Source organism: Aspergillus piperis (genome assembly GCF_003184755.1).
Source record: "Aspergillus piperis CBS 112811 unplaced genomic scaffold BO85scaffold_7, whole genome shotgun sequence".
NCBI classification, from domain to species: Eukaryota; Fungi; Ascomycota; class Eurotiomycetes; order Eurotiales; family Aspergillaceae; genus Aspergillus; species Aspergillus piperis.
Window position 1 is genome coordinate 1,275,730 of NW_020291597.1, and position 23,797 is coordinate 1,299,526.

A 23,797-nucleotide genomic window follows, 5' to 3' on the forward strand; every position below is an offset into this window, starting at 1 on the left:
CCCTATCCAGGTCGACTGATTATCAAGATGGGACCGTTGTGTGTTCGTTCCGGATGCGGTAAACTTCTGCGCCGTCCCACTCGAGTCACGGGGCTATGTTTTCGGCTTTTTCTTTTCACAGTTGTTGAGGACACGGCTTTCCCCATCCTCTTGTGGAATATTCTGTTGAAATCAGATAAAAATTTTCTTCTCGTCGACTTATCGATGCATATCAACGATCGAGGAACGAAAAGCCCACCTGTCGTATGCCTCACCCAATACCAACTAGTCTAGACCAGACACTAGACAGTAGAACCTCACAACAGAGCGAGCCTATCACTGCAGCTGTCGTTGCCCCCTTCTCCCCCATCCTCCACTATTTCACCACGCAAGATCAACCTAATCGTAGCGTAAAACCGTCACTCCCGAGCCCGACTCCCGAGCCCTAGTCAAAATCCGCGCGCGCGCGCGCCTCGTTGAAGAATTCCCGTCCAAAGCTATAACCGCCAAGCCCCTTGCCAAGCCCCGCCAAGAAATCGATATCGACTTATCAATCAACGGATCGATCCAGAATCAGCCTCACCTTGCGAGAATGGGGGGCCCGAGTTATTTGCTCGCTCGGTCTTCCTTCTTCTCAACTCAAAAGCAACAACCGACGAAGTGATATTCGTGTACATCCTAGTAGGCGACACGCTCAGACGACGGATGAACCAGACGAGTAATATTCATTTCCGACCATATCCGGGGGGATTTTCATTTTTGATTTACGTACGCAGGGCAAAACTAAGTCGACGATGATTTTCCTAATTCGTAGTGTAATTTATTTATGTATGTATGTGTGTATGTGATGACGACCATCACATACACACATACACATACACTTATGCAGCATTAATTAGATACCCTCCCAAGTTCCCCAACAAGTTATTCCCGGAGTTGCGGAACTTCCGCGCGTTGGAACCCCCGAGTCGGTGTAGGGCGGCAAATTAAAATCCGCGTTGATGAGGGGGTGGTGTGGGTGATGGGCAAAAAGAAAGAAAAAGGGTGTGTCGAAAGCTAAATCGACGCAGGTTGCCGATTTTAGCGTTATCGGTTAGGAACTTTACCGGTACAGGTAAGTGAGTAAGTAAGTGAGCCTGGTAGGTAGGTAGGTACTAGGTAGTAGCGTAGTAGTCTGCTGAGATCATATCATATCCATCTCACATCATATCATATCATATCATATCGTATCCATTTTTGTGCCGGGCTGGAGGGGGCAGAGAGGAGAGGGGGGTGTGTGGTCAGGTTATCGGGGTCATACATCACGCCACGATCGACTAAGGGGGTGGTGGTGGGCTACTACGTACCTACGTTCTTAGTGGCGCCTGATTAAGTTAATCCAGTTGGTTGGTTTGATTCGACTGATTGATTGATTGATTACTTGGTTTACGGGCTAGAGTTGATACATGGTTAGATAGGTCGGATGAGTCGGCTGGGCTTGGTTGATTGATTGATTGATTGATTGATTGATTGATTGTAACTAACAGTCCCACGGAGTAGTCCGTACGGAGGAATGGAGATGGATTTCTAGAATGGCTTACTTCTCCGTAGAACGGTCAGAAATAGATTATTTCCGAAAGTTGAGAGACAAAATAAGCGAACGTTTCGATAAGGAGGTCGGCGTTTGGGATGGATACTTTCGGCCCCCCCTCTTTTGCCTCTCCTCTCAACTTCAGTATCCAATCATCCAACCATCCCATTATTGTGAATGTTACCTATCAGATCCATCCGGTGGGCATGCTTAGAAGAGTGGGAACAGGGAGAGAAGTAAAAAAAGAGGAGGCGTGTCAGAGTGTCAAAAAGTCAGACGCAGCTGCGCCTTGCGCCTTGCGCCTTGTGCAGCCAGTGTCGGAAGGTTATGAAAAGTCTAGAAGATGATGGTTTACATACGCCAGGGCGAATCGGCAATCCGGAAGGGGAAAAGAAAGAGAGGTTAGGTACTTTGTTGTTCTTGTTGTTGCTGTCAGTTCTTTGGGTGGATAAGAATCCAATCACATGAGCGAGATAGATCAAAACCGGGCTCTTTCGTCAGCCCGCCCGTCGGAGAGATAACAACCTGTTCCGGTGTGCTTAGGCAGTAGCCTTACGGGCTTCCACATTGTCCCAAATAGGGACCAGTGGGGACTCTTCGGGCTCATCTTATGCAGTCTGGTTACCTAGTCCAACAGCTAGCACCACTAGGGCGGTGCTTCGTTATGGCCGACTACCGAACGAAAGAGTGCATAGTGTGACCGTCGGAGCGGAGCATGGAAGCTCGGGATATCGTGATAGAATCTCCGAAGCAGCCAATGTGGTTGCCTAGAATGCCGCTGACTGAAGCGCCAGGATTTGGTTCGCCAATGATAGGCTGATGAATAACGCTTATTCGTGAACGGACACGCTACGGACGATTTGGGAAGGCGCAGTGCCCCTTAGACCCAGTTGACTAAACCAGAATAGGAAGCGGTGGAGCCCGGGAGATTCGATCTGGGGAGGCCGTAGGCAAATGGAATGGGAATTGGCCAGCAAAGAGGGCAAAAAAAAAAGGGTGAGGGAACTGCGCGACCGAGCTCTCACGCGCAAAAATTCTGTCCACACCCTTCCTTAGCGGATGGAAAAATAGAAGATAAACGAAGTTTAGAGACTTTCAGACTTTTATTGTGTCAAACTATCGGTTTGAACCTACAGATTGCAGAGTAGGAAAAAGCAAAACCCTGACGAGAAGAAGAAAAAGGAATAGCCCCCGGTCGTAGATCCCCCTGGGAGATCGATAACAGAGAGGGCTGCCTGATAAGCAAAAAGACCATACTGCTGGGAGAAGTTGACAGACCGACAGAGCACGCGAAGAAGCGAAGGGAGCCAAAAAAAAAAAAAAAAAGAAAAGGCAGAGACATCCCAAAAAAGATAAAAACGAGAGCGCATTAAAAATAGTCGAGTGAAAAAAACAGACCGAGAGGCGTGTTGTTGGTAAGTAATCTGGTACTTTCTATTTGCCCGTCTCATGACAGAACCGTCCGAAAAAGGTCTGGCCCGTGGTTATCTGGTCACCCTCACCTTCATCATCATCATCATCACCACCACCACCATCCATTTCCATACTTACCCACTTCCTGCCTCTATTATCAATCTCTTCCTCGGCTCTGTCGCCTTCCTGCTCATTCACCACCACTCCCTCCACCATCCACTCAGCCCCCCCTAATCCTCTCCCTTTCTTTTTCTTCCATCCCCCTTTCATCATCATCATCTTCCACTACTCTCTCAACACCCCTCATTCATATCTGATCCGACATTCCATCCGTCTTGTTTGATCGTCCTGTTACCGCCGATCTTTCTTGTCCTGTCGCCGCTGTCCTCCCCTCCCACCAAACAACGATCGATCTATCATCCCGTTTCTCCAGACCGTTCTCTTTCTCTCTCCCTCTGTCTCTGTCTCTGTCTCTCGAGCCTCCTCTATTCCCGTACTTTTCCCCTTTGCCTCCCACCCCCAATCTATTTGAGATCGGCCCTTTTCTTTTTTTTGATCTCTCGTTTCTTTTACTAAACCCTTTCCTCACCTGTTCATCCGCACCCAGTACTCCGGGGCACACTATCCGTTACGACAGGATCGCCACTCACACCATCCCGTCCTGGATTGGCCAACATACGAGCGTTTCGTGGCAGATCTGTTGTCCCCATCAATACAGTTTGACTGCTGCTTACTTGATCTTTGCCTTTTAACTTTACGATCGCTCAACTTTTCCGAGAACCCCCTATCTCTGCCTAGTACGCTTAGGTCACCGTCGGGGATCAGTGTTCTGTCGTCTCTCCGGCTCCGCCTGGTTGGCTCTGGGAGTTTCACTAGCTGCAGTTACCTGCCTCTCAGTCAGGCTGTCGCTAGACTTTTCTTTTCTTTTTTCTCCCTTCCCCCTGCACTGTCATCTTGACCGACTTTTGACTTTGTGATACGATACATTACTTTGCCCCCCCCGACTGTGGTGCGACATCTTCTTTCACGACAAAGCCTTCTCCTTATTTCGACCACGCTCTCATCTTGAGTGACTCGCTCTACTCTCACGGGTTGCCTTGATCTGGGGACCTTATCGTTGGGAGATAGAGAAGGAAAGCGAATATCTTCTGCGGGCGTTTTTTTGTTGGCAATGCTGGCATCAATCCCCCAGATGGAGACGGTGCGATCGCTCCCTCGAAATCGGGATATGGTTGCGCGGCATCCATCGGCGGAAGACTTGGACGCTGCTCAGCAGCTGATCTCATCTGCTCAGGCTGGTCGAGAACACCTTGTGGACCGTTCCCGTGACGATGATGTGGCTCGAGGCTACGATACCTACGATGCCTACGAGAGGAAACATACACCTACCTACGATGCTGAACGGCCTACACTGCCGTCGACCGAATCCGCTTCGAACCCACTCGCAGAAAGGACATCACCCAAGTCTCAGAAGGACACTTCCTTTCTCGGACATTCCTGCAGGTGAGTTTTCCTGGGCTCTCTTAGTTTGTTACCTGGGCGGTACTGACTTCCTTGGTAACACTTAGTAACTGTGGAACGAAAAGCACTCCGCTATGGCGACGATCACCGACCGGAGCGATGATTTGCAATGCCTGTGGTCTGTATTTGAAGGCACGGAATGTTGCCCGGCCCACAAAGCGGAATCGTATACAGTCCAGCACGGAACCTGTCCAACCCCAACCGACACAGCAACAGCCACCATCGATAGCACCCCAGCATGAGGCACACACCCATAGCGAAGGAGGCTGTCATGGCTCCAAAGGATCTTGCCCAGGTGGGGGCAACTGTAACGGCACAGGGGGTGCTGAGGGGTGTGACGGGTGCCCAGCTTACAACAACCGCGTGTACAAGTCCTCTGCCCGAGGGACTGTGCCGGTGCACGCTTGGGGTCGACCCGCCAATCCAGATAGCGAAAAGCCTCTGCCACCACAGGAACCGGACGTACCCGGAAAAAGTGGTGCGTCGGCCGAGGGAAACATGTTGGTATCGTGTCAGAATTGTGGAACTACTGTGACCCCGCTCTGGCGACGAGACGAGAATGGTCATCCGATCTGCAATGCGTGTGGTATGTTCTTTTGCCTTATCTCGGGAATCAAAACGAGCCCTGAAGCGGCTAACATCCTTTTAGGTCTATATTACAAGCTCCACGGGTGCTATCGCCCCACCACAATGAAGAAGACCATAATCAAGCGGCGAAAACGCGTTGTGCCGGCGCTGCGGGAACACTCCCCGACTGCTGCCACGCAGTCGTCGAATGGCTCTTCTGCGTCGCCAGAGGCCTCCCCAGCGACGTTGGCTCGCGTCCACGACGATCACTACCGCTACTACAGCTCTGAGCCGGTGGATCACTATGGACCGATGTCCGGAGACAGGATTTCACCGGCCGCGCCCAAGCAATTTGGCTTTGCACCCCCGCCTGTCGATTTTACCGGATTTAGTTCCGGCCCCGTCTCCTTACCGCACCATCCCCCGCCACCAAGATTGTTAGAGCCGGATCGCATCAACGCCCCAAGCCACTCTCCGGTGTCTCAGTTTGGTCGACGGTCTCTTTCGCCAAATCCCTCGGGTAATCCGAAGAAACGCACCCTTGCAGAAACCGCGTCATCAGCAGAAGCGTTGTCTATCCCGACCACTTTGGAAAACGGGTCCAACCAACTTCCTCCGATCATGTCTTCCGTCAATCCTTCCCCTCCTGCCCGCCTCAGTTCTATCTCTTCTCTCCTCAACCCCAACAGCCATGACGAATCGCGCCTAGATCCCTCACTCGCTGCCCTCAGCCGTCAGCATCATCCATCTCACCAAGCTTCTCCTCTTGCGCCCCCTCCCTCACAGTTGCTGCCCGGTGTGTCGGAGTTCGACAACATCAGGGAAGAGCGTCGCTTAAAGTTGCAACGAGAAGCGGAAGAGATGAGAGAGATGCTGCGAGCAAAGGAGCGAGAACTAGCGGAACTAGGACAACAATGATAATGGATCCAATTGTCCAAGGACTGTGTATGCTGCTATTGCTCTCTACCTTTACTCTTTCACCAATCACATATTTGGCGCAGACTTTTTCTGACGAGATACCATTTGCAACACGATGAGTTTCACGGAACTTGTGCACTATTAAGGGAAAAAAAGTTCTCTACCTTTCATTTATTTTACTTGGGATTAATTTGTTTGAAGCGCTGGCGGGATAAGCGATTACAAAAGAAAGACACTCCGGAGGCTTGTTTTGTTACAGTTTTATTTTCTCTTCTTCTCTCACTCTCCCCTTCACCTTGTTTCAATCTGTACCGGCGGACGGACGTGTGGACAAGGCTATTAATCACGGGATAACCGGGTGTGAGATGACTGTGTTCGTAAGGTCATGGAATAACTGAATAGATTTCGGTAATATGGGACTTATCAAGATCATATGATGGCTGTTATTGATCTAAAGTAAACTAGTTAATTAAGATCTTTGACTGATCGAGCCTGTAGCGACCGATTGATTATCTCGAAACCCCATCAATTTGATTAAATCAGTTTTTTATCTCTCAACCATAGATTGACTGATTGATAAGCTTAACTGCCAGATTTCCTTTTCACTAGATCGGATCGGCCCGACCTCGGCCTTTCCAGTACTCAAAAATCTCTCCTACAGCTAAGAGTATTATTCTCATGTAATTGTTATTATATCATCGCAAGTCCTCTAGTTCAGTCTAATACAATTTACCCCTCACTGCAAGGGATTTGATTTGATTTGATTTGATCTTCGGCTCTTTTTTTTCTTTTCTTTTTCTTTCGTTACGAAAACAAAAACAAAAACAAGTCGATCGCTGTTTTGTCACACTGCTAACTGAACCGTAAATTTTTACACACACGTATGGAAAAAGAAGCTGCTGTTTGGGAGTAATTTGGTACGACGACATCTCGTTAAACTGATATAAGTTGATGAGTGAGTTGTGCGTCATTTGTTGGTTGGATTTTCATAGATAGTAAGATAACTACCAGTTCTCTCTATCTATATGTAAGATACTTGTGTCTGTTTCTGTGTTTCTGGGTTTCTTCTTCCTGTCCACATTTCTTACCGGTAGTTGAGTGTAGATTATACGTCCGGGTTTTCCGGTCTGGTCTGGAGAGATGATTGAGTGGAACGAGCACACGGCACTACTACTACTGCATTTTTTTACGTTGTTGTATGTATTACCCTACTGCCTCGGCTAATTTCGGAGGATCATCGCTTATTATAATCATCAGAGTTTCTGATTCATGAATATGGGCTGGATGGTAGTAAAGCTTGGGTATGTGTGTGTGTGTGTCTGCTAAGGGTGATCCTTTATTCTTGATAATGATTGTAGCTGGATTGAAAGTGATGGAAATGGGACTTAATAAGTATGTATACTATAGACGTTTATCTCGATTGATTGATTTGTGCTGATTAGTGGTTGATAATGAGTGTTAGCGGGGTGAGATTAATATGTTTCGAGAAGAGATTCCTGCTGTATCGGTCTATAACAGCATTATCTATCTATCTACTGTCCTGCAAAGGAGGGGTACAAGAGAAAGAAGAGGGACTGTTTGTGAGGGGGTGTTGTTCTAGATCTGGCGAATGTCACTACTAATTAAGATATGGTGTGATGTGATGCGATTGATAAGATTAAGATTAGGGGGAGGGGGTGGGAGAGTTTCTGACCGTGTGAGAATTATTAATATTAGATTTGAGTGGGTAAGTTAGTAGATAAATACTCCGTAGGCGGGTTTCTATTTATCCGGGACACTAGGTTGGTCAGTTCTAGTGGTGTTTGATTTTTTATAGTCTGTATATCTATCTATCTTGCTAGTTACCGGTTTTCGCCGTCTACTACCTATTAGTGTCTGTTGTACAGAGAGATTATTTGAGGAGCTCGTTAGATGAGCGAAAGAAGGAAGAAGTGAATGTACATAAAACAGAGAAACAGAAAGAGGGGGTTTAACTTGTAGCATGGTCGTAAAGTCGTCGATGATTAGACATCCGGAGAATGAGAAGAATGTACACGAAGGTGGATCGGTAGGTAAGTAGGTATGCATGCGTGAAACAAAGTGCAGGTGTGGGATATCAGGATCAAAGAGTATATGAAAAAAGAAGGGGTAATGTTGAAGATGCAGCGTCATATATCATGCATCGTGGTATCAGAAGAAAGTAAGTTCGTGAATATATGGGAAGTAATGAGTGTGTGCGAGATCGAGAAAGGTCAGAGACAAAATGATCATTAGACATCCACAACTAGTCGACGCTGACTGGTCGACTCGTCGTTGTTTCTCGATGTCTCCTGAATCATTGTCGTCGTTGTGACTGCGATTCCGTCTAGCGCGCCATCGTGGCTCGCTTCACCGGACTTGACGTCGATGGTGTACATGCCGTAGTCACGGTCTTGGGAGTAAAGCTCGACCTTTTGCCGGTGCGAGCGCGCGGTCATCCGAGTGGCGGTCATGCGACTGGCTGACATGGTGGGGTTGCGCGTGTAGCGATTGTAGCTGTTGGTCGAAAGGAAGCGAGGGAAGAGGCGGCTGACGAGCGGACGAAGGAATGGTAGGCATGCGCAGATGATGGCGACGTTGCATTCTGCAGCGGTCCAATAGGCAGCGCCGACGTTGCTGTCTGATTCGTTTGTCAGTCTGAATCCCCGAATAAGAGACGCGGCGGAAGAGTACATACAAGATGTGTCGGTGCTCTGAGCTACGCTTCGTAGACTGGATAGACGGAGGATACTTGTGATCACGACCCTGGAGCATGGTGATTAGCATGCATTGGACAGATTGGCGATCGCCATGACTTACAGTCCGCCGACAGCAAAGACACCCATAAGGGCCAATTTCTGCATGCGCGGAAGTTGTAATTGCGACAGAAGAGGCATCGGCAGGATCAACAGGGTCGTGTCCGTAGCGATGTTCATCGATGCGTTGAAGAACCAGACCGCCTCGAAACTAAGGCAGTAGCCGGAGATGTTGCGGTCCCAGAATTTGGCCACTGGTACACAATTCAAGAAACCACTGACCACTGCCCATGTTCCGTAAGTAGCCACAATACCAAACACGATCCAGCAGGCAAGCCGGAAGCGACGGTCGGGGAAGATCCGAAGATACTGGAAAAGAATGGAAAATTTGGTAAAGATCAAGCTTGCGTTATAGAAGGGGATAGCAGCCCAGAGTCGCTTCATGACAGAGAGGATTAGTATAGGTTTAGAGACTGAGTAGTACCGGGAAGTGTTACCTTTAATTGTTCTTTCACAACAACGTCGGACAAATCGTCGTCATGTTTCCCGAGTCCAAAATGTACCTCTGCAGCATGTAAGAGAGATATTTCAGGTGGCTGGCGGATTGCCACAACTTACCAGCAGCAACAAGACCAAGATAAGTGCATGCTAACACCTACATGCAACCAATGTCAATATAAGCCACTTTACCAGCAAGCATCCAAATCCCCTATCCAGGATACGTACCAAAGAAATGAGAATCGTATAATCTTCACGACCAGTCAATTTCATTATCCCGATTCGCGCATACATTCGCATAGCGACGATGACGATTGAGATTGCGGTAAGCACGGCTGTCACTACCAGGGCTCGCTGTCCGCGAGCTGTACCATCATCCGTAGTCCGGGGAAGCAGCATGCTTCCCATCATTTCGTCCAGCATGGCAAAGGAGTGGGCCAGTTGAGCAGATAAGTGTTGCACAAAAGAGCGTGTGATTTGTGATGTAAACGATGAAGCGTAGGTTGTTGTTATTGCATTGGTTTGCGGTCAATAGATCGATTTGCGTAGATGTACAGTCTCCAGGTTCTTAAACCTAGAGGCCGGAACGTGATTTACCACATGGGTCGAATATGCACCGACAAGCTTTCGAGAAGGGAATGTGTGGGCTAACGCCAGCTCTTGAAGTAGGGTTGCTTTTCAAGATCCTGCATCGGGGTAAAAGAGGGAAAAGAAAAGTATCGGGGGCCCTGCTTTTAACAGTTCAGCGAATTAAGCCCGAATACCCCCCGCAATAGCTCAAAGTTTGATAGTAGTTAATAGCGTGCGAAGGCCGCTAGACTGCTGGGGAGCCCTGGATGGAGAGTCATAGCATACGTAGTAGACAATTTCAGCTCGGTGTTGCCCGGCACAGTGTGGCTACATGACCCGGACTCCTTCCAAATTGCAGTAATGATCTATGGCACTAAGCTGTCGGTCTCCACTGGTGTCGTGGGCAGACGGCAGAGTGGATGCGCTTGTAGGGGAGACATTAGTCAATCAAGACGGCGGCCTGTAGAGCGAGACCCAGAATGGCACCCAACGCCCTGTCACTGGAGTCTCTCTCCGATGGTCGATCCATGGGACGCCACAATGGTGTCTTGAGAACTTCCCTCCTGGAGTATAGTGCTTTTTTCGACCTGGCTGGTACGGACTCGGCAATATCCCTCGTACGGTACCGTTGATTCGGTTAGATTGGCTCCACCAAGAAGAGGGAAGTTCAAAACACAAAATGCCCGTTTCAACCTTCTGGCTCGTGTATCCCCAGCTCATCTTGTGCCCCTGAAGTGACCGCAAGCAAAGTCCCCAGGATGCTACAAAATAAGACCAGGATCAATAGCCACATGGAGAAAGCTGGGTGGCGTTCTTAATCCGGCTTAGATGATGTTGAAGAATGTTCTTCCACGGGTTTCAAATTGATGGGACTCGGCCACGACCGTGCTGGGGTGGATAGTGTCGGTGGAGGCACACAATCCTAAAGCGGCATAGAAGTCTTCTGCCACTAGGTAGACTAAAACGTGTATGGCACGATTTCGAGCACTCATTCGCTCGTCCATGTCATTCTATCCTGCGAATAGGTCAGGATAAGAAATGATCTGCCCTTCAGCGTGGCGGTGGGTCACCAAGCGAGGAGAAACACGAGATCTCTAGTCCAATGCCTTGCATGAACTAGTTCCTTTCTGGGAGCCTGGGTTCTGGCTAACACTGGCAATTCAGGGTATGTCCAAGGCAACGAGGACATGAGCATGCATAGCAGGGCAAAAGATGGCCATCACCAGACCCCGATTAGCGGAAGACCCCGGATGGCTCCTCCCCAACAAGGTTTCGCGCCTCGATAAAAGCTAAACTTGCATATTAAGATTGTGGGCTGTCGTAAAGAAAGTCAACAACAGTTCGCACAATCAGCTTCGCTGTGGAGCAGATATTCTCTTAGCGTTCGCCAGCTTCTTACATTTATCCTCTGCGTTCACCCGTTCCGGTCATACGTGGACAACAGCAACCATGGTTTCTTACTTATCATTCATCACTGGTCGGAAAATTCCTAAAACGATAGATCGCTTATCTGCGCAGTGATTGATCGGCATATTCGGGGAAGACTTTGACGTAGGCTCGAGTGCTCGATAGGCAGCGTGTCCGCGCTTCGTGCTATTGTCCACGCAGGTCCCTGTCTCCTCGCAACCTTGGGCGGCAAGCGACAACTACTAGTAGTCATAGTCTTCTATTTCCGTTTTCCTCACCTGTAACCGTCGATCACATCAATCCAGAGAGCACACCATGGCCGAAGTTTGACCGGGTAAGGATTTGAAATTGCATAATTTGCCTGGACACTAAGTGCTGTGCCACCTGTTCATAAACGAAAGAAACACTGAAACCGCGGATGCCCAGGACAAAGGCAGACGATATTAACTACTATTCCACATGGTAGCGTGTATTGTGGGCGGGGATATTGTTTGCTTCGCATGACTCGTGCCCCCAGGGACCATACGAGTCCAGGTCGCAAGCCAGCAGCCGTTGCCAGGCTTGGCTGCATCAAAGCTGTGGACTCCGAGCTTGCATGTGGAGAATGCTGTACAACCCTCGCATCGAGTCTGCATGGAACAGGGGCGTGCTTTCCATTGTTGCTCCTCGTGGCTTGATAATTCTCAAATGACATACATGATTCCGGGGGAATGGAACCCGAAGGAAGACTCGGGGTTCGATTGTCTTACGGCTGTTGCAAATTCTCATCCCAATTCAGCGATGCAGCTGCGAGAATGTGGCTAGGATCATCAATAGACGATGGGTCCCTCATGCAGGTCCAAAGTGAATGGGGAGGACGAGGCTGGATAGCGCGGCGCTATTGCTGCGCCGGGTAAGCTCTAAGCGGCAAAGGATGTCCACTACCAGCCAGTTGGTAGAGCGCCACCATTGAATAGTAAACAGAAACGCAGCAGAGACCTTTTACGGAAGTTCGGGGAAGCTGCCCGACGTTCTATTTGCATTTCATGCCATGCGACCCGATGACTAAATGCCTTTTGGCTCTGAAGCTTGGTCTCGATAGCTGAGTATTTGTCTTTGAGCCTATGCTTGGTGGCGTTTCGTTCATTGGTGCCAACTAATGGGTGGATAAAGTCCCCACCATGGTCCTCTCAAGGCACCATCCCATGCGAAACTCCAGGTGTCACAAAAGGGGCAATTCTCAGTTGCACGATAGATACCATGGGGTACGTGCAACGGGGTAGGTTGCAAATGACGTGCAAATCCAATGCTTTGGAGTGAAGGCTGTAGTCAAGGTGCGAGGATCGACGGACGAGGGAGGTGTCAACAGTGGAATAGACCTGTGTCAAATGTCAATAATGTCATTCTGGCCCACGAGAATAGCCCGTCGAACTTTCCTGGACCATGAGACATTTCTCATTGGCACAGATGTCTGGACTCTGGGGCTCTGGAGGAGTGTCAAAAGCTAGCGATGATCGTCGACCGGAGAGGGAAAAGGGAAAGGAGGCACCGAAGCGGTCAAAGAGCGAGTGACCAGCCACTATCCCTGACGATCCACTGCCCCCAACTCCATCCCAAAAGCAATTGCCAGAACTTCGACAAGGAGATACTAAAACCATTTCAATAGTTACCTTCTTCAGATGACGGACTGTCCAAGCCATGGCCTCAGGACTTTTGCCAAACACTGCACGAGCATCGGAATCACTTCCGGGCTCAAAGTCTACCTGCATGGCTCAAGAATAGTCCAGAATTCCTTGATTCTTCGACCCCAACCTTAATCTCCTATAAGTTAGACATTTCTGTTTACAAATTACGATTCCTCCAATAGGGCTGAGGATCCCAAAGACTACTTACTTACCACGTCGGACCTGATTACCTGGTGTTAACCTGTTAACCACCATGAGCTCCGAATCCCGCAAATCAACCGCCCTTCGGAGCGCCGGCCATTCGCCGAAAAAGGAATACACTCCACAGTTGACTTCGGTTTTCGGGCTTTAGACTTGCTGGCTTGGTACCCGTGATTAATTTCCTACTTTATGCTCGCAAATTCTGTTACCTCATAACATTGTTGTTCCTATTCTTCGTGCTAAACGTGGCTTGGTAGATACCGTCTTAGTTCCATCCTACTGATGTGAAATCCACGAATATCGAGGTGTCAATGTTAGATCAACCAAAGTGTCCGGCATCTTATACGCGCGCAACAACTAGAGAGCGTGCCTATCGTGCCCGAGCACATGATCTTAAGGTTGAACACCGGGATGACGATCTCTTCGCTTGGAGTTTGCAGATCCCTGAAGTCCGTGGTTCGTTCAAACTAGGCTGTCTTGTCTTTCATCATAGTGGATGCACTGGATGGACTGTACGAACGCGGCCTGAACTCTTGAGCTCTTTGCTAGCACGTTCGGTAACAAACGATCGCCAGCACCAGACCAATACTGGAAACTCGCACAGCAAAGTATCCGAAAGAAGATCTTCTTTATCATATGCCCAGTGGCTTTTTATAGCTGTCGCCTCGCACTGATCCTCTCATGTCGCAATTATCAAGGCGAATAGGTAGCTTTCCTCACGGACCCGTGGTTTTGTGCCTTCTGGCGTCATCTTTATTGAAGTTAAATGCAATAACTCCGTGTCCAACAGACCCAACAGGTAATTATGTCCGACTTTTTGTCTTCGTAGTTAATTTTCGCAGACAGGTAGCATAAATCTTGATCCAGCCCAATAGGCTAGTTCTGCAGTCATGCACAGCTATTTACCTAGATATGCATGGAAGCCTTGGCGTGTTCTGCGTTCCGTAAAGCAAAGTCCGCTCTTCGGGGATTTTGGTTTCGTGGCCGCTCATTGCGCAGGCCATAAGACTATCTCGTGGTCATCAGATCGCTAAAAGGTCAAGGTCGCGAATGAACTACCTTCTCCATCATCGTGACATGAATTGCCAGGTTCATCATCAGGAACGCTGTGGAAAAATGGATTTGATTTCTCTTTCTTCGAAGATTTCCCGCTGTTAAGCTATCGCCAACTGAAACGATACGTCCGTGTCGTATGAGGGTATCTGCCAATAACGGACATTCCCACACTGGCGCCAGTAACAGAAGGGAAAATATATGCGATAATTATATAGATTGTTCTGTGAAAATCATGTGCGGTGGTCTATCAGCAGTGTCAGTTTGAATCTTTGCATGAGTGCGGATGATCAATGCTTTCGTCGGGCCTAGCCAACCAAACAAGATGGTATGCTTGAACGAGGAAAGCTCTGTTTAAGCATAAACATGACATCCTCTGCTTATGGCCTTGAAAATCGTCTCTGTATGACTTATTATCCCGTGGTGTCTCCGGCAATCGGAAAACGAGCGAGTCCACTCAACGGGTGAGTCAACTTTTCAAGAGACATATATTGACAGATTTTGAAGGTCGTGATAAATGACTCAAAAGTGTACTTTGAGAAGCTGATAGCGCTTTGTGTCGAATAAAGGGGTGAGCTTATCGCCAATGAGCCATCCATCCCAGTAGACGTCAAGTAGGGGAAGGAGCAGAAGCTGGAAGAATGTAAAGCAGCCATCGGAGGCCAGTCCGACCGGCATAACCATCAGCCGAGGCCAGGCCCCCCGCCCGAGCACGAAATGGCCTCGCCGGATCCCCGCACGCCATCCCGACCTTCGGCCTGTGATTCATAAGAAACCACCAATAGCCCCTGTCTTCTCGTCTGATTTGAAACCTTTTCTCCTTAACTTGACCGTTACCAACGCCAGCTGACAGGCTCTTTATGCGGCTTTTACAAGCGTGTCACAGCACTATCAGATCCCTGCGACAGCTCTCCCCTTCATCCGGGACATTCTCCGCATCCACCCCACTTCCGTTTCGTGCTGCGATCAGGCCAGCATTCATCAAACGCACAATGGCGACAGCAATGGCAAAGCGTCTTGAAGGCAAGACCATCCTCGTGACTGGTGCTTCTTCTGGTATTGGACGAAGCACTGCCAAGGAATTCGCTCGCACTTCTCCCAAGGACCTGAAGATCATCGTGACTGCCAGACGGATCGAGTCTCTGCAGGAGCTGGCCAAGGAGATCAAGGAGGAAGTTGGTGAGGGTGTGAAGGTGCTGCCTGTGCAGCTGGATGTGAGCAACCCGGAAGATATCAAGAAATTTGTGCCTTCTCTGCCCGAGGAGTTCAAGGAGATTGATGTCTTGGTCAACAATGCGTGAGTCACAACTTTGTTCCATGGTCCATCCCAAGTCCATACTAAGAAGAATACAGAGGCCTCGTTAAGGGTGTTGCCAAGGCCCCAGAAATTGAAGCTGAAGACATCAACATCATGTTCTCGACCAACGTTACCGGACTGATCAACATGACTCAGGCTATCCTCCCCATCTTCAAGAAGAGGGCTGATGGTGGTCGAGGAGATATTATCAACATTGGCAGTATCGCTGGCCGTGAGGCATACCCTGGTGGTAGCATCTACTGCGCCACGAAGGCGGCTATCAGATCCTTCACCGATGCTCTGAGAAAGGAGCTTATCGCGACAAGGATCCGTATCATTGAGATTGATCCTGGCCAGGTTGAGACTGTAAGACTTCGCATATGTCAATCGCATGGCCCTATCTAATGTATGATCTTCGATAGGAATTCTCCGTTGTACGATTCTACGGTGACAAGGCCAAGGCAGATGCAGTTTATGCGTGAGGACCCCTTTTATGTTACTCTCAGCGGACTAACGGTACATGGACACATACTGACAACCATGGGTACTACAGCGGCTGCGAACCACTTACACCCGATGACATTGCTGAGGTGGTTGTATTTGCCGCCGGTCGGCGCGAGAATGTTGTGATTGCGGATACGTTGATCTTCCCTAGCCACCAAGTAAGTAAAACTCGCATAAAAACATTAACAGCATAGCTGATGACATCTTCTCATAGGCATCGCCGACTTCCATGCACCGCAAGGCTTAGTGTATACGCATATCTGAATTGTGGGCTTGTAGAAGCACCCGTTGTGCAGCGACATTAGAATTGGCTTGGTTTGGGTAGATCTAGATAATATGGTTAGATGATATTACATGATGAGAGTACATATCTGGATCTGAGTAGCTGTATTGCATTAACTCCGCTATGTGAATGGAGCGACGTGGTGCTACCGAGTCCGCCATTGCCAACTATATCCGGTATCATCGGTTATACGTTGATGGATTATATCTTTCCAATACCGTTGCTTATAACATAGACGTTCCAGCAGTTTTGATTCGCGAAATGTCCGCAGCTAGAAATTTGCCATGTCGCCAAGTGGGATCTCTCACCCGGTATATATAACCGCACTCCCAATGTGCCGTTGAAATGAGATTTTGGTTTGGTGCCGATGCAACGGTGACATTTTCGCGACCCGAGGGGACAATCGATCTGCATTATCCCTGCCGGCTCATTGTATATAACTTTCTTGTGTAGGACTACTACTAGTATTCAACTCAATCTCTCTCTTGTTCGCACCACCCCTAAGACATCTCGTTTCGATGTGGCTGAACGAGTTATAAGCATGCTGCAAATAATGCCAGCAAAGCATTGCACCCACCTGTTACCCTGAAATTGAATGGTGAGGGTACACGAAGGGGCTATCATCGTCTGGTTCCGGCGGGTACATGCATTACTGCATCCGGCACCGAGCAATGTTGATTTTGGTGATTGACATCACGGTCCCTGAGCCCTGAACGGTTCACGCCGAGCTCAAGCCAGAGTCGAACATGAGTTTGCATCGCTTAGTCGGCGTGTCGCCAGTGAAGTGCAGTCTCACACCGTGTTATCTGGACGAGTACTGGTTCACGTCTCATTCTTCTGAGATGCACACAACACACCTGCCCATACCTGGATCTCAACTGCGCCAATATGGATGGCACACCCAAACTTGGATCAGGCATCGTCTCTCTGGGGACGGATATGTTCCTTATGAAGTCAGATACCATTCATACGGAGTCAGAGGTGCTTCCTGTGGACGCGGATGCCATCCCTATGGAATCAGACTCTTCCCATATGGTGTCAGACGGTTTCCCTATGGAGTCGGATGTCAATTCTGTGGAGTCAAACACCCCTCCTCTGGAGTCAGACCATTCTCATATGGAATCAGATACCCTCCATATGGAGGCAGACCCTTTAAATACGGAATCAGGCGTCTTCCATATGGAGTTGGACAAGTCGATCATCGACCCACAAATCCCAGAATGCAAGTACGATGATGATCCACTGCTCAAGGCCTTCAAAGTCATGGAAGTCATCGGTCGGTATCGCAGCGTGGTGCCAGCAACGGCAAGAGACCACACCAGCGATGGAAACATTATGTTTCTATCCAAGATGTGTAATCAGATACGCGCCAAACAGCCGATCCAGATGATCCTACCGGCTTTCCCCTTCAAATCCCCGAACCGGGAGAATAAGGTCTTGGGAAGCCTTCCTGATAAAGGCGAAGATATTTCTCTCGCGCACCTTAACGGACTCTGCGCTGCCATCGGTGACGTCTATGAATATGGAGCAAAGCTCACCATCGTGTCTGATGGCCTCGTGTATAACGGTAAGTCGAGAAGACGATACTCATGATCTTGTATGCTCAGATAGAAACTGACTGTCGATAGATATTCTCGGCGTGTCTGACAGAGACGTCTGGGAGTATAGCCATGCACTGAGAGAAATGGTAGTTGAGAACAAGTACGACCATATCGTGTTCGCCAGACTGCGCAACCTGGTTCACATCCATGAGGATGTCAACCTTGATGGCGAGACGTACGAGAAATTGGCCCCAGAGTTTCGCCAGGAGCTGATCAAAAAGTACACCCCGGAGGGATTTGACGCCGCTGTTAAGATCAAGACCGATGAAAACTTCTGTACCACGTACCGAGGATACATCAAGTTCTTGACCAAAGACCTGGAACATCTTCATGTAGACGATGGTACCAAATCTCGCAAGTCGCATAAAAAACATCTGGGAGATGTCGCTAAATCCATGATCGAACGAGGCGCGGTGAGTGGAATAATTCACCCAGACCTCTAGCGCTAACCGAGCATGCACAGTATTGATTGTCACTAACACGTGTGGTTTCACTGTAGGCCTTCGCAGAAGCTATTCTAAAGAACTTCCCAGGGTACATTCGTCTTTCGATCCACCCCTCAAATGGATTAACCAAGATCTCCATAAACGTTCTCCCGAGAACTCCAACGCCAGTCACACCATGGCATTCAGCACTTTGCTATACTGCTGATGGCGGCTTCATGTATGGATGGCGCGAGATTTTCGACGCGGATCCAGAAATGGAGTTGGTTCACAAGAACGGACGTCCATGGTGCTACCGGTTTAAATCTGAGCTGTACAACTGGCCATTGCCAGTAACAGTCGACCACATCTATCCCTGCGGTATGATGGTTACTCCTGTCAATCCAACCTCAATTAGTGAAATCGACAAGGAGAAAGTCCAGGCTCTAGCAAACGAGAACTCACCTATCATCCTCCGCGGATTCACAGACACTCATGACCATGAGCTGATCGTGAAGAAAGCCGAGAGTATGAACGCTTCTCACCTTTCGGCATCCGACTTCGATATAGAAGAAGAAGCCGAAGACAGTGATCCAGAGGAGCTAGAAGAGCTTATTCGGGTAGGTTGGGTGCCCTTCGATGGAGCAAGTGAGATCACGAAGGATAAAGACGCCGACAACACGAAGCAGTCTCCATCCAAGTAAGCCCTTCCTCCCCCTCTCAAAAACTCATTACTTCCCACTCACACAAAACTCCCTCTCAATTCAGATATCAAATGATCACCGCCACTCTCCCCATCTCAGAGAAAACCCGACGCAGTCTCTTCTCCGCTTCATCTCTGTTCTTCTCTCACCTCCCAGCAAGCTACACCGTCGAGATGCTCCAACAGTTCTCCTGGAAGACATCGAGCTCGAGCTCATCCACCAACACCAAGACTAAAACTAACAGTCTGCCCTTGATCACACCTCACTTCTCGCATGGCCGGCCCTGCTTCCATTACCACCCACTCCTCTCTCAAAGCAACATCACCTCGGAACCCACCTACGCCATGGAAGGAATTTCAGACGCCGACTCAAACAGACTATGCAATGTTCTAAATCCTCTTCTCTACGACCGTCGAGTCTGCTATTGGCATACCTGGGAACAAGGGGACGTTGTGATTGATGATACTTTCACCACAACTCTGACTTGGGAGCCGGCTGAAGAAGAACCGGTTCTTTTCTTGTTGCATTCAGGATTTCCATGCTGACTTTGATCGATCTTACCTTTGGGTTTAATACCGGTCTGATCTCTTGATAATGGCTGGCCACTTCATTATCCTGGATACTCTTCCATCTTACTGGGGGCAATATTAAGTACCCATCATGCATGGATGATATGAAATGATGACGTCTCACTACACGGATTTCTTTGTTTCTTTTACTTTCTTTCTCTTTTAACAAGAAAACCCCCATAGCATGTTTCCTTTTTTTTTTATTTCAAGGAGAGAAGAGAAGAGAAGAGATGTCCCAGAAGGTCTATTCTGAAAAAAGAAAACCAAAATGCAAGATGAGGGAGCTAGCTAGTCGGACATGTACGTAGCGAGATATTGAATCAATACATTGAACATGGACATATATCGGGGTAGCTGTGTACTATACGTAGTACTCTCCGTGGAGAAAATATCAAGTAAGCTTCACATCGCTTCATGATTGATGAGGATGATCTATCTATACTGGAGGTCGCTTGCAGATGACTACTATAGTTACCAAGGGGGCTTCTTAACCGCGCATCGCTTAACCTGGACACGAAAAGCATTAAAGTATAAAGATAATTTCACTGTACAATATGCAGCCAATCGCTAGTTTGGAAATATCATGGTCCTTTCCTCTCCTTCTCCACTGAAGTTTCTTCAGGGGATAGAACGGACATGACACCCCCGGCCGGCCCCCAAGCTTTAAGTAGACCATCTACATACCCCTGCATATTATCATTGGGGGCCGAAAGGGAACGCATGAATTATGCTATGTAAGAACATATGATTTGAAATCCAAAGATGATAATTGGTTTGGTCTTTCTTACGATAAATAGCTGCTGATTTGGAATGTGCCAATTCCTAAATACTGTTACTGTACTTACTGGTAGACAGTCAATATAGACAAGGTAGGTAGGTAAATATCCGAGATCCGAAAAGGGGGCAGGCAGTATTCAGCTATGACCCCCTTTGTGGCTCAGGGTTTTGTGTCAGCCAAAAGTCAGTTGTGATGGATTAAGCGACGCCTATCTGGCGTCTTGGTACCCCGCAGATCATTCTGATATGCGCCAGTCATGGAACAAAGTTATTGTTGACGTTTGACGACATGGTTGGAGGCGTTGGATGTGTCACAGAGGGGAGAGAGAAGATTGACTGTGAAGTGACCCCACTCAGGTTAGTTGAACTGGGTGTGTGGCCTAGGTACATTGCCTACTGCAAGTCTCAATGTGATGGACTTGATGCTGCATGCCGTGTTTCTGGTCTGGCCACGTCGTGGACGTGTTTGATGGCTGTCTAGTCATTGAAGTTTCGGTCTGGCCATCTTGTTGCTCGAAGATAAAGCAAGCACGCACACGCAGACCGCACATCGGAGGGCGGTGGGGATTGTGCTTCGGTTAGGGTATCTTCGCAGCTGGATTAGTGCTCTGCCGGGTTTGGTAGTTGATGCAGGAGAATGTTTGATCATGGTTTGGGCATCTAGGCACATGGATTGAGGTCTGGAGGATGACTGGTACGATAGTCAGGTTAGGTGACAGGTACCGATCTCGGTCGCATGCCCGGACGGCCCCGCAGGTATGGCGCAGGGACGCCGCCGTATCTTTGTTCGCTGGAGCGGTCGGTTACCCAGACTTGGGTAGCCTCCAAATCAAGCCCATGGCTCTGTCAATGTGACGAGTCGGTAGGATGGAAGAGATTTCCGTGATCAGCAGTTGTGCGCAAAATCAGGCAATGTGACTTGAGTCGGTGGCTTGGGTGCCATGGCTCGGGAACACGGGTGGGTTTAGTTTCGCTCCAGGGTGGTAGTAGCAGAAAGAGAAGATAAGGGAAACAACACCCTGGAGAGACTCAATGAGAAGCGCATGTGGTGGGAAAGGATCAACGCACGACACTGCAGGAAGTAGTGGTATTACGGGGAGCAAGGCAAAATCTCCCCCAGCTGCAGCTGGGATGCAAGGATGCAAAAATGTGTTCAGTAACTTCCGGGGTTAAAATTTGCGGGACGTCATCTTTTGACACTCGAGGGTATCATCTGGGATTTACTCCGCTCATCACCGAAGGAGGAGCAAGGAGTTGTATCGATGTCGCCGCCTCATTCGCCAATGGTTGATTGAGTAGCACAACTTGGGCTATGGGATCGGACGGTCTCACAGACCAATATATCACCTTTGGCAAAGTGGAGGCGTGGAGAACATCCTGAACTCGGCCTCTGGGGCTATTTTAGGCTTCTTCTGGACTAGTCGAGCACGACTCCCTCCATTGGACTCAGATTCCCTTCCCCCCCCCTCTCCCTCAGGGACACAATTCCATGACGCTGTCGAAGCCAAAACGAAGCCAAATCCAGACTCAATATTTCGAATCATGATGTAATTCGGTGTGTCAAATCGGAGCTGTCAGGTAGCATCTGTTAAGGCTGAGAATGGTTTTCTACCCTTCTAGAAGGAAAACGGTTGCCGGGAAAAGGACAAGAACCTCTCGGATGAATGCTGTCTTTCTCTCTCTCTCTTGTCTCCCACTCACACATTTACCCTCTTTTTTTTCTTTTCCTCTCCACGCGCCCACAGTAAGAACTCGCATCCAGTAGAACTTCCTCTCGGGAAATCCGCCCCCGTTTTTTTCTATTAAATCGTAACGGCCAGGGCCTTTAGTTCAATGGATCGTTCCGAGGTTTTGACTGAGTCGGACGGGAAACTTATTAGCAATGGGTGTTCGTCTTGTTGCATCTCGTACCGTGCTTGCGTAAGTAAGACTGCACCCTGGGACCGAAGGAGTTCACTTGTTCAAGGAACCGGAGCGGGACGCAGAGTCAAGAGAGGAGCGCATCCACCCAGTAGGATTCACGGTGATTGGCTTGGAATCCGGAAGCTACTCGTTCGTTTACTGTGTTGCGTAAGGTGAGCAGGGGGGAAAAAGGACCCTCAGGGGGGGAGGGGGGAAAGGTTGGGATGGAGACACACTGGACGATTTAGAAGCATTAACGACCGGCGCTAAAAAAAGTGGGTGGATCTTGGTGAAGATTAATCTGGGAGAGAGAGATAGATAGTATGATGAATGGAATGGTCTCACAAGTCATGTAGTCGAATCAAGTTGCATAATAACTGCTAGTAGATTCGGGGATTATATTGTTTTGTGCCAGGCTAATAAATAAAGTCACCATTTATTGAGTGCTTTGGTGGTGGTGGTATGTATCTGCTGGGTCAGATCATCAATACGAAATGAAATCCATTATATTATACCAAGTAAGTGAACCAGGTAACTAGATAGTATCAGGGGACTAAATTATTTTCATCGTATTATTTAACCATTAACCACCAAATACTTACGGGTATTGGCAGTGGGAGGGAAAGAGAGAAGAGAGGAAGAGAGAGAGGGACAGCGAGAGACTAGACCCAATGGATCATTAATCTTGGGTGTGCCCTGGAAATTCGATCCCCGGCCCCCTTTTTCAGGCTACCTCACTATGCAACCATTTTCCCTCTTCCTCCTCCCACCCACTGACTGACTCATTTTTGTTCCAATACCGTTGCAGTAGCCTGTCAAGGATGATCGGACTGGGTGAAGATAAGTCAAACTAGGATTGACAGAACCATTTTAATTACTAGGCCGTCGGTCTGTCTGGGGAATCTACTTCTGACTGACTGCTGGCTGTTCAGGTTCATTTCATATCTTGCGATCGGACGATTGAGGTTAATTATCGGCGGGTGGGCCAACCGGGACCAGTGAAATTAAACAGTTGGCTGGATTGGTGGGAATCCACACGCGTTGCCGGTTAATGCCACACCCACTCACTGCTCATCTCTTTCTCTTTCTCTCTTTCTGTCTCTGTCTCTGTCTCTCTGTCTCTCCCCTTCCCTTCCCTTCTTCCCCCCTTTCAATACAGTACTCATAGTTCCTGCCCACTAATCGGAGGCAAGTTGTTGTTTTTAAAGACCAGCAGTAGCAGCAGCAGTACTAGTCAGATAAGACTAGGACCTTTGTACTTAACCGACTCCTGCACTAGGAGGATTATCATATCATTAGTGATTATGGTAAGATTAATTCTGGCGAACCTTCGAAATCCCCTTCCTTCCAATCAGCAGCCGCATCATATCAATTTCTCCATGGAAGTTGCGCTCTTTTCACTGCGTCGGTAGGGGTTGTTCCACACCAATCAAGGCGCTTATCCCGCGGTTAAATAATTATTATTTACATAGTTATTTCATTTTGTGACTTTGGCTTGTGTTCTCTACTAGTTAAGAAGAAATTCCTCTCCAATCATACTACTAAGTACTTACTTACTACTTTCTACTGGACTGTCTGTCTGTCCACTACTAATTAGTTAGTATTCAGTAGTTGACTATCTAGA

General features: G+C 48.5%; 5 protein-coding genes across 5 annotated transcripts; 4 read left to right on the forward strand and 1 right to left on the reverse strand.

Annotated features, from left to right (window-relative positions):
• Positions 1 to 1,459: 1,459 nt before the first annotated feature.
• On the forward strand, positions 1,460 to 2,119 carry BO85DRAFT_448732 (uncharacterized protein). The gene has a single exon (XM_025660004.1). It carries the CDS (start codon positions 1,648 to 1,650, stop codon positions 1,894 to 1,896), a length of 249 nt encoding a protein of 82 aa, XP_025516631.1. The 5' UTR covers positions 1,460 to 1,647; the 3' UTR covers positions 1,897 to 2,119.
• Positions 2,120 to 4,133: 2,014 nt separating this feature from the next.
• Positions 4,134 to 5,968, forward strand: sreA (siderophore transcription factor SreA; the record flags this gene model as incomplete). The annotated part of the gene is made up of 3 exons (XM_025655935.1): positions 4,134 to 4,465; positions 4,531 to 5,069; positions 5,133 to 5,968. The coding sequence occupies 3 exons, from the start codon at positions 4,134 to 4,136 to the stop codon at positions 5,966 to 5,968; spliced, it is 1,707 nt and encodes a 568-aa protein (XP_025516632.1).
• A 1,925-nt stretch (positions 5,969 to 7,893) lies between these two features.
• BO85DRAFT_477343 (PTH11-like integral membrane protein) lies at positions 7,894 to 9,793 on the reverse strand. Its single transcript, XM_025662833.1, has 6 exons — positions 9,448 to 9,793; positions 9,340 to 9,376; positions 9,219 to 9,286; positions 8,786 to 9,159; positions 8,664 to 8,731; positions 7,894 to 8,606 (listed from the first exon to the last, which is right to left on the reverse strand). Exons 1-6 carry the CDS (start codon positions 9,640 to 9,642, stop codon positions 8,218 to 8,220), a joined length of 1,131 nt encoding a protein of 376 aa, XP_025516633.1. The 5' UTR covers positions 9,643 to 9,793; the 3' UTR covers positions 7,894 to 8,217.
• A 5,089-nt stretch (positions 9,794 to 14,882) lies between these two features.
• On the forward strand, positions 14,883 to 16,324 carry BO85DRAFT_395958 (oxidoreductase, short chain dehydrogenase/reductase family). The gene is made up of 5 exons (XM_025656981.1): positions 14,883 to 15,411; positions 15,468 to 15,777; positions 15,834 to 15,889; positions 15,965 to 16,073; positions 16,130 to 16,324. Exons 1-5 carry the CDS (start codon positions 14,975 to 14,977, stop codon positions 16,160 to 16,162), a joined length of 945 nt encoding a protein of 314 aa, XP_025516634.1. The 5' UTR covers positions 14,883 to 14,974; the 3' UTR covers positions 16,163 to 16,324.
• A 615-nt stretch (positions 16,325 to 16,939) lies between these two features.
• BO85DRAFT_419593 (isocyanide synthase family protein) lies at positions 16,940 to 19,825 on the forward strand. The gene is made up of 4 exons (XM_025657864.1): positions 16,940 to 17,765; positions 17,827 to 18,212; positions 18,299 to 18,921; positions 18,990 to 19,825. The coding sequence occupies exons 1-4, from the start codon at positions 17,087 to 17,089 to the stop codon at positions 19,468 to 19,470; spliced, it is 2,169 nt and encodes a 722-aa protein (XP_025516635.1). The 5' UTR covers positions 16,940 to 17,086; the 3' UTR covers positions 19,471 to 19,825.
• The last annotated feature ends 3,972 nt before the right edge of the window (positions 19,826 to 23,797 follow it).

Bases quoted from the DNA above. Each gene is read 5' to 3' on its own strand.
- BO85DRAFT_448732 (XM_025660004.1), top strand. From the start codon at position 1,648: ATGGATACTTTCGGCCCCCCCTCTTTTGCCTCTCCTCTCAACTTCAGT.
- BO85DRAFT_477343 (XM_025662833.1), bottom strand. From the start codon at position 9,642: ATGCTGGACGAAATGATGGGAAGCATGCTGCTTCCCCGGACTACGGAT. The intron at 9,287-9,339 runs GTAAGTTGTGGC...TACATGCTGCAG, and splicing joins TCTTGGTCTTGTTGCTGCTG to AGGTACATTTTGGACTCGGG. The intron at 8,607-8,663 runs GTATGTACTCTT...CAAACGAATCAG, and splicing joins TCAGAGCACCGACACATCTT to ACAGCAACGTCGGCGCTGCC.
- BO85DRAFT_395958 (XM_025656981.1), top strand. From the start codon at position 14,975: ATGCGGCTTTTACAAGCGTGTCACAGCACTATCAGATCCCTGCGACAG. The intron at 15,890-15,964 runs GTGAGGACCCCT...TGGGTACTACAG, and splicing joins AAGGCAGATGCAGTTTATGC to CGGCTGCGAACCACTTACAC. The intron at 16,074-16,129 runs GTAAGTAAAACT...ATCTTCTCATAG, and splicing joins TGATCTTCCCTAGCCACCAA to GCATCGCCGACTTCCATGCA.
- BO85DRAFT_419593 (XM_025657864.1), top strand. From the start codon at position 17,087: ATGGATGGCACACCCAAACTTGGATCAGGCATCGTCTCTCTGGGGACG. The intron at 17,766-17,826 runs GTAAGTCGAGAA...GACTGTCGATAG, and splicing joins TGATGGCCTCGTGTATAACG to ATATTCTCGGCGTGTCTGAC. The intron at 18,213-18,298 runs GTGAGTGGAATA...GTTTCACTGTAG, and splicing joins CCATGATCGAACGAGGCGCG to GCCTTCGCAGAAGCTATTCT.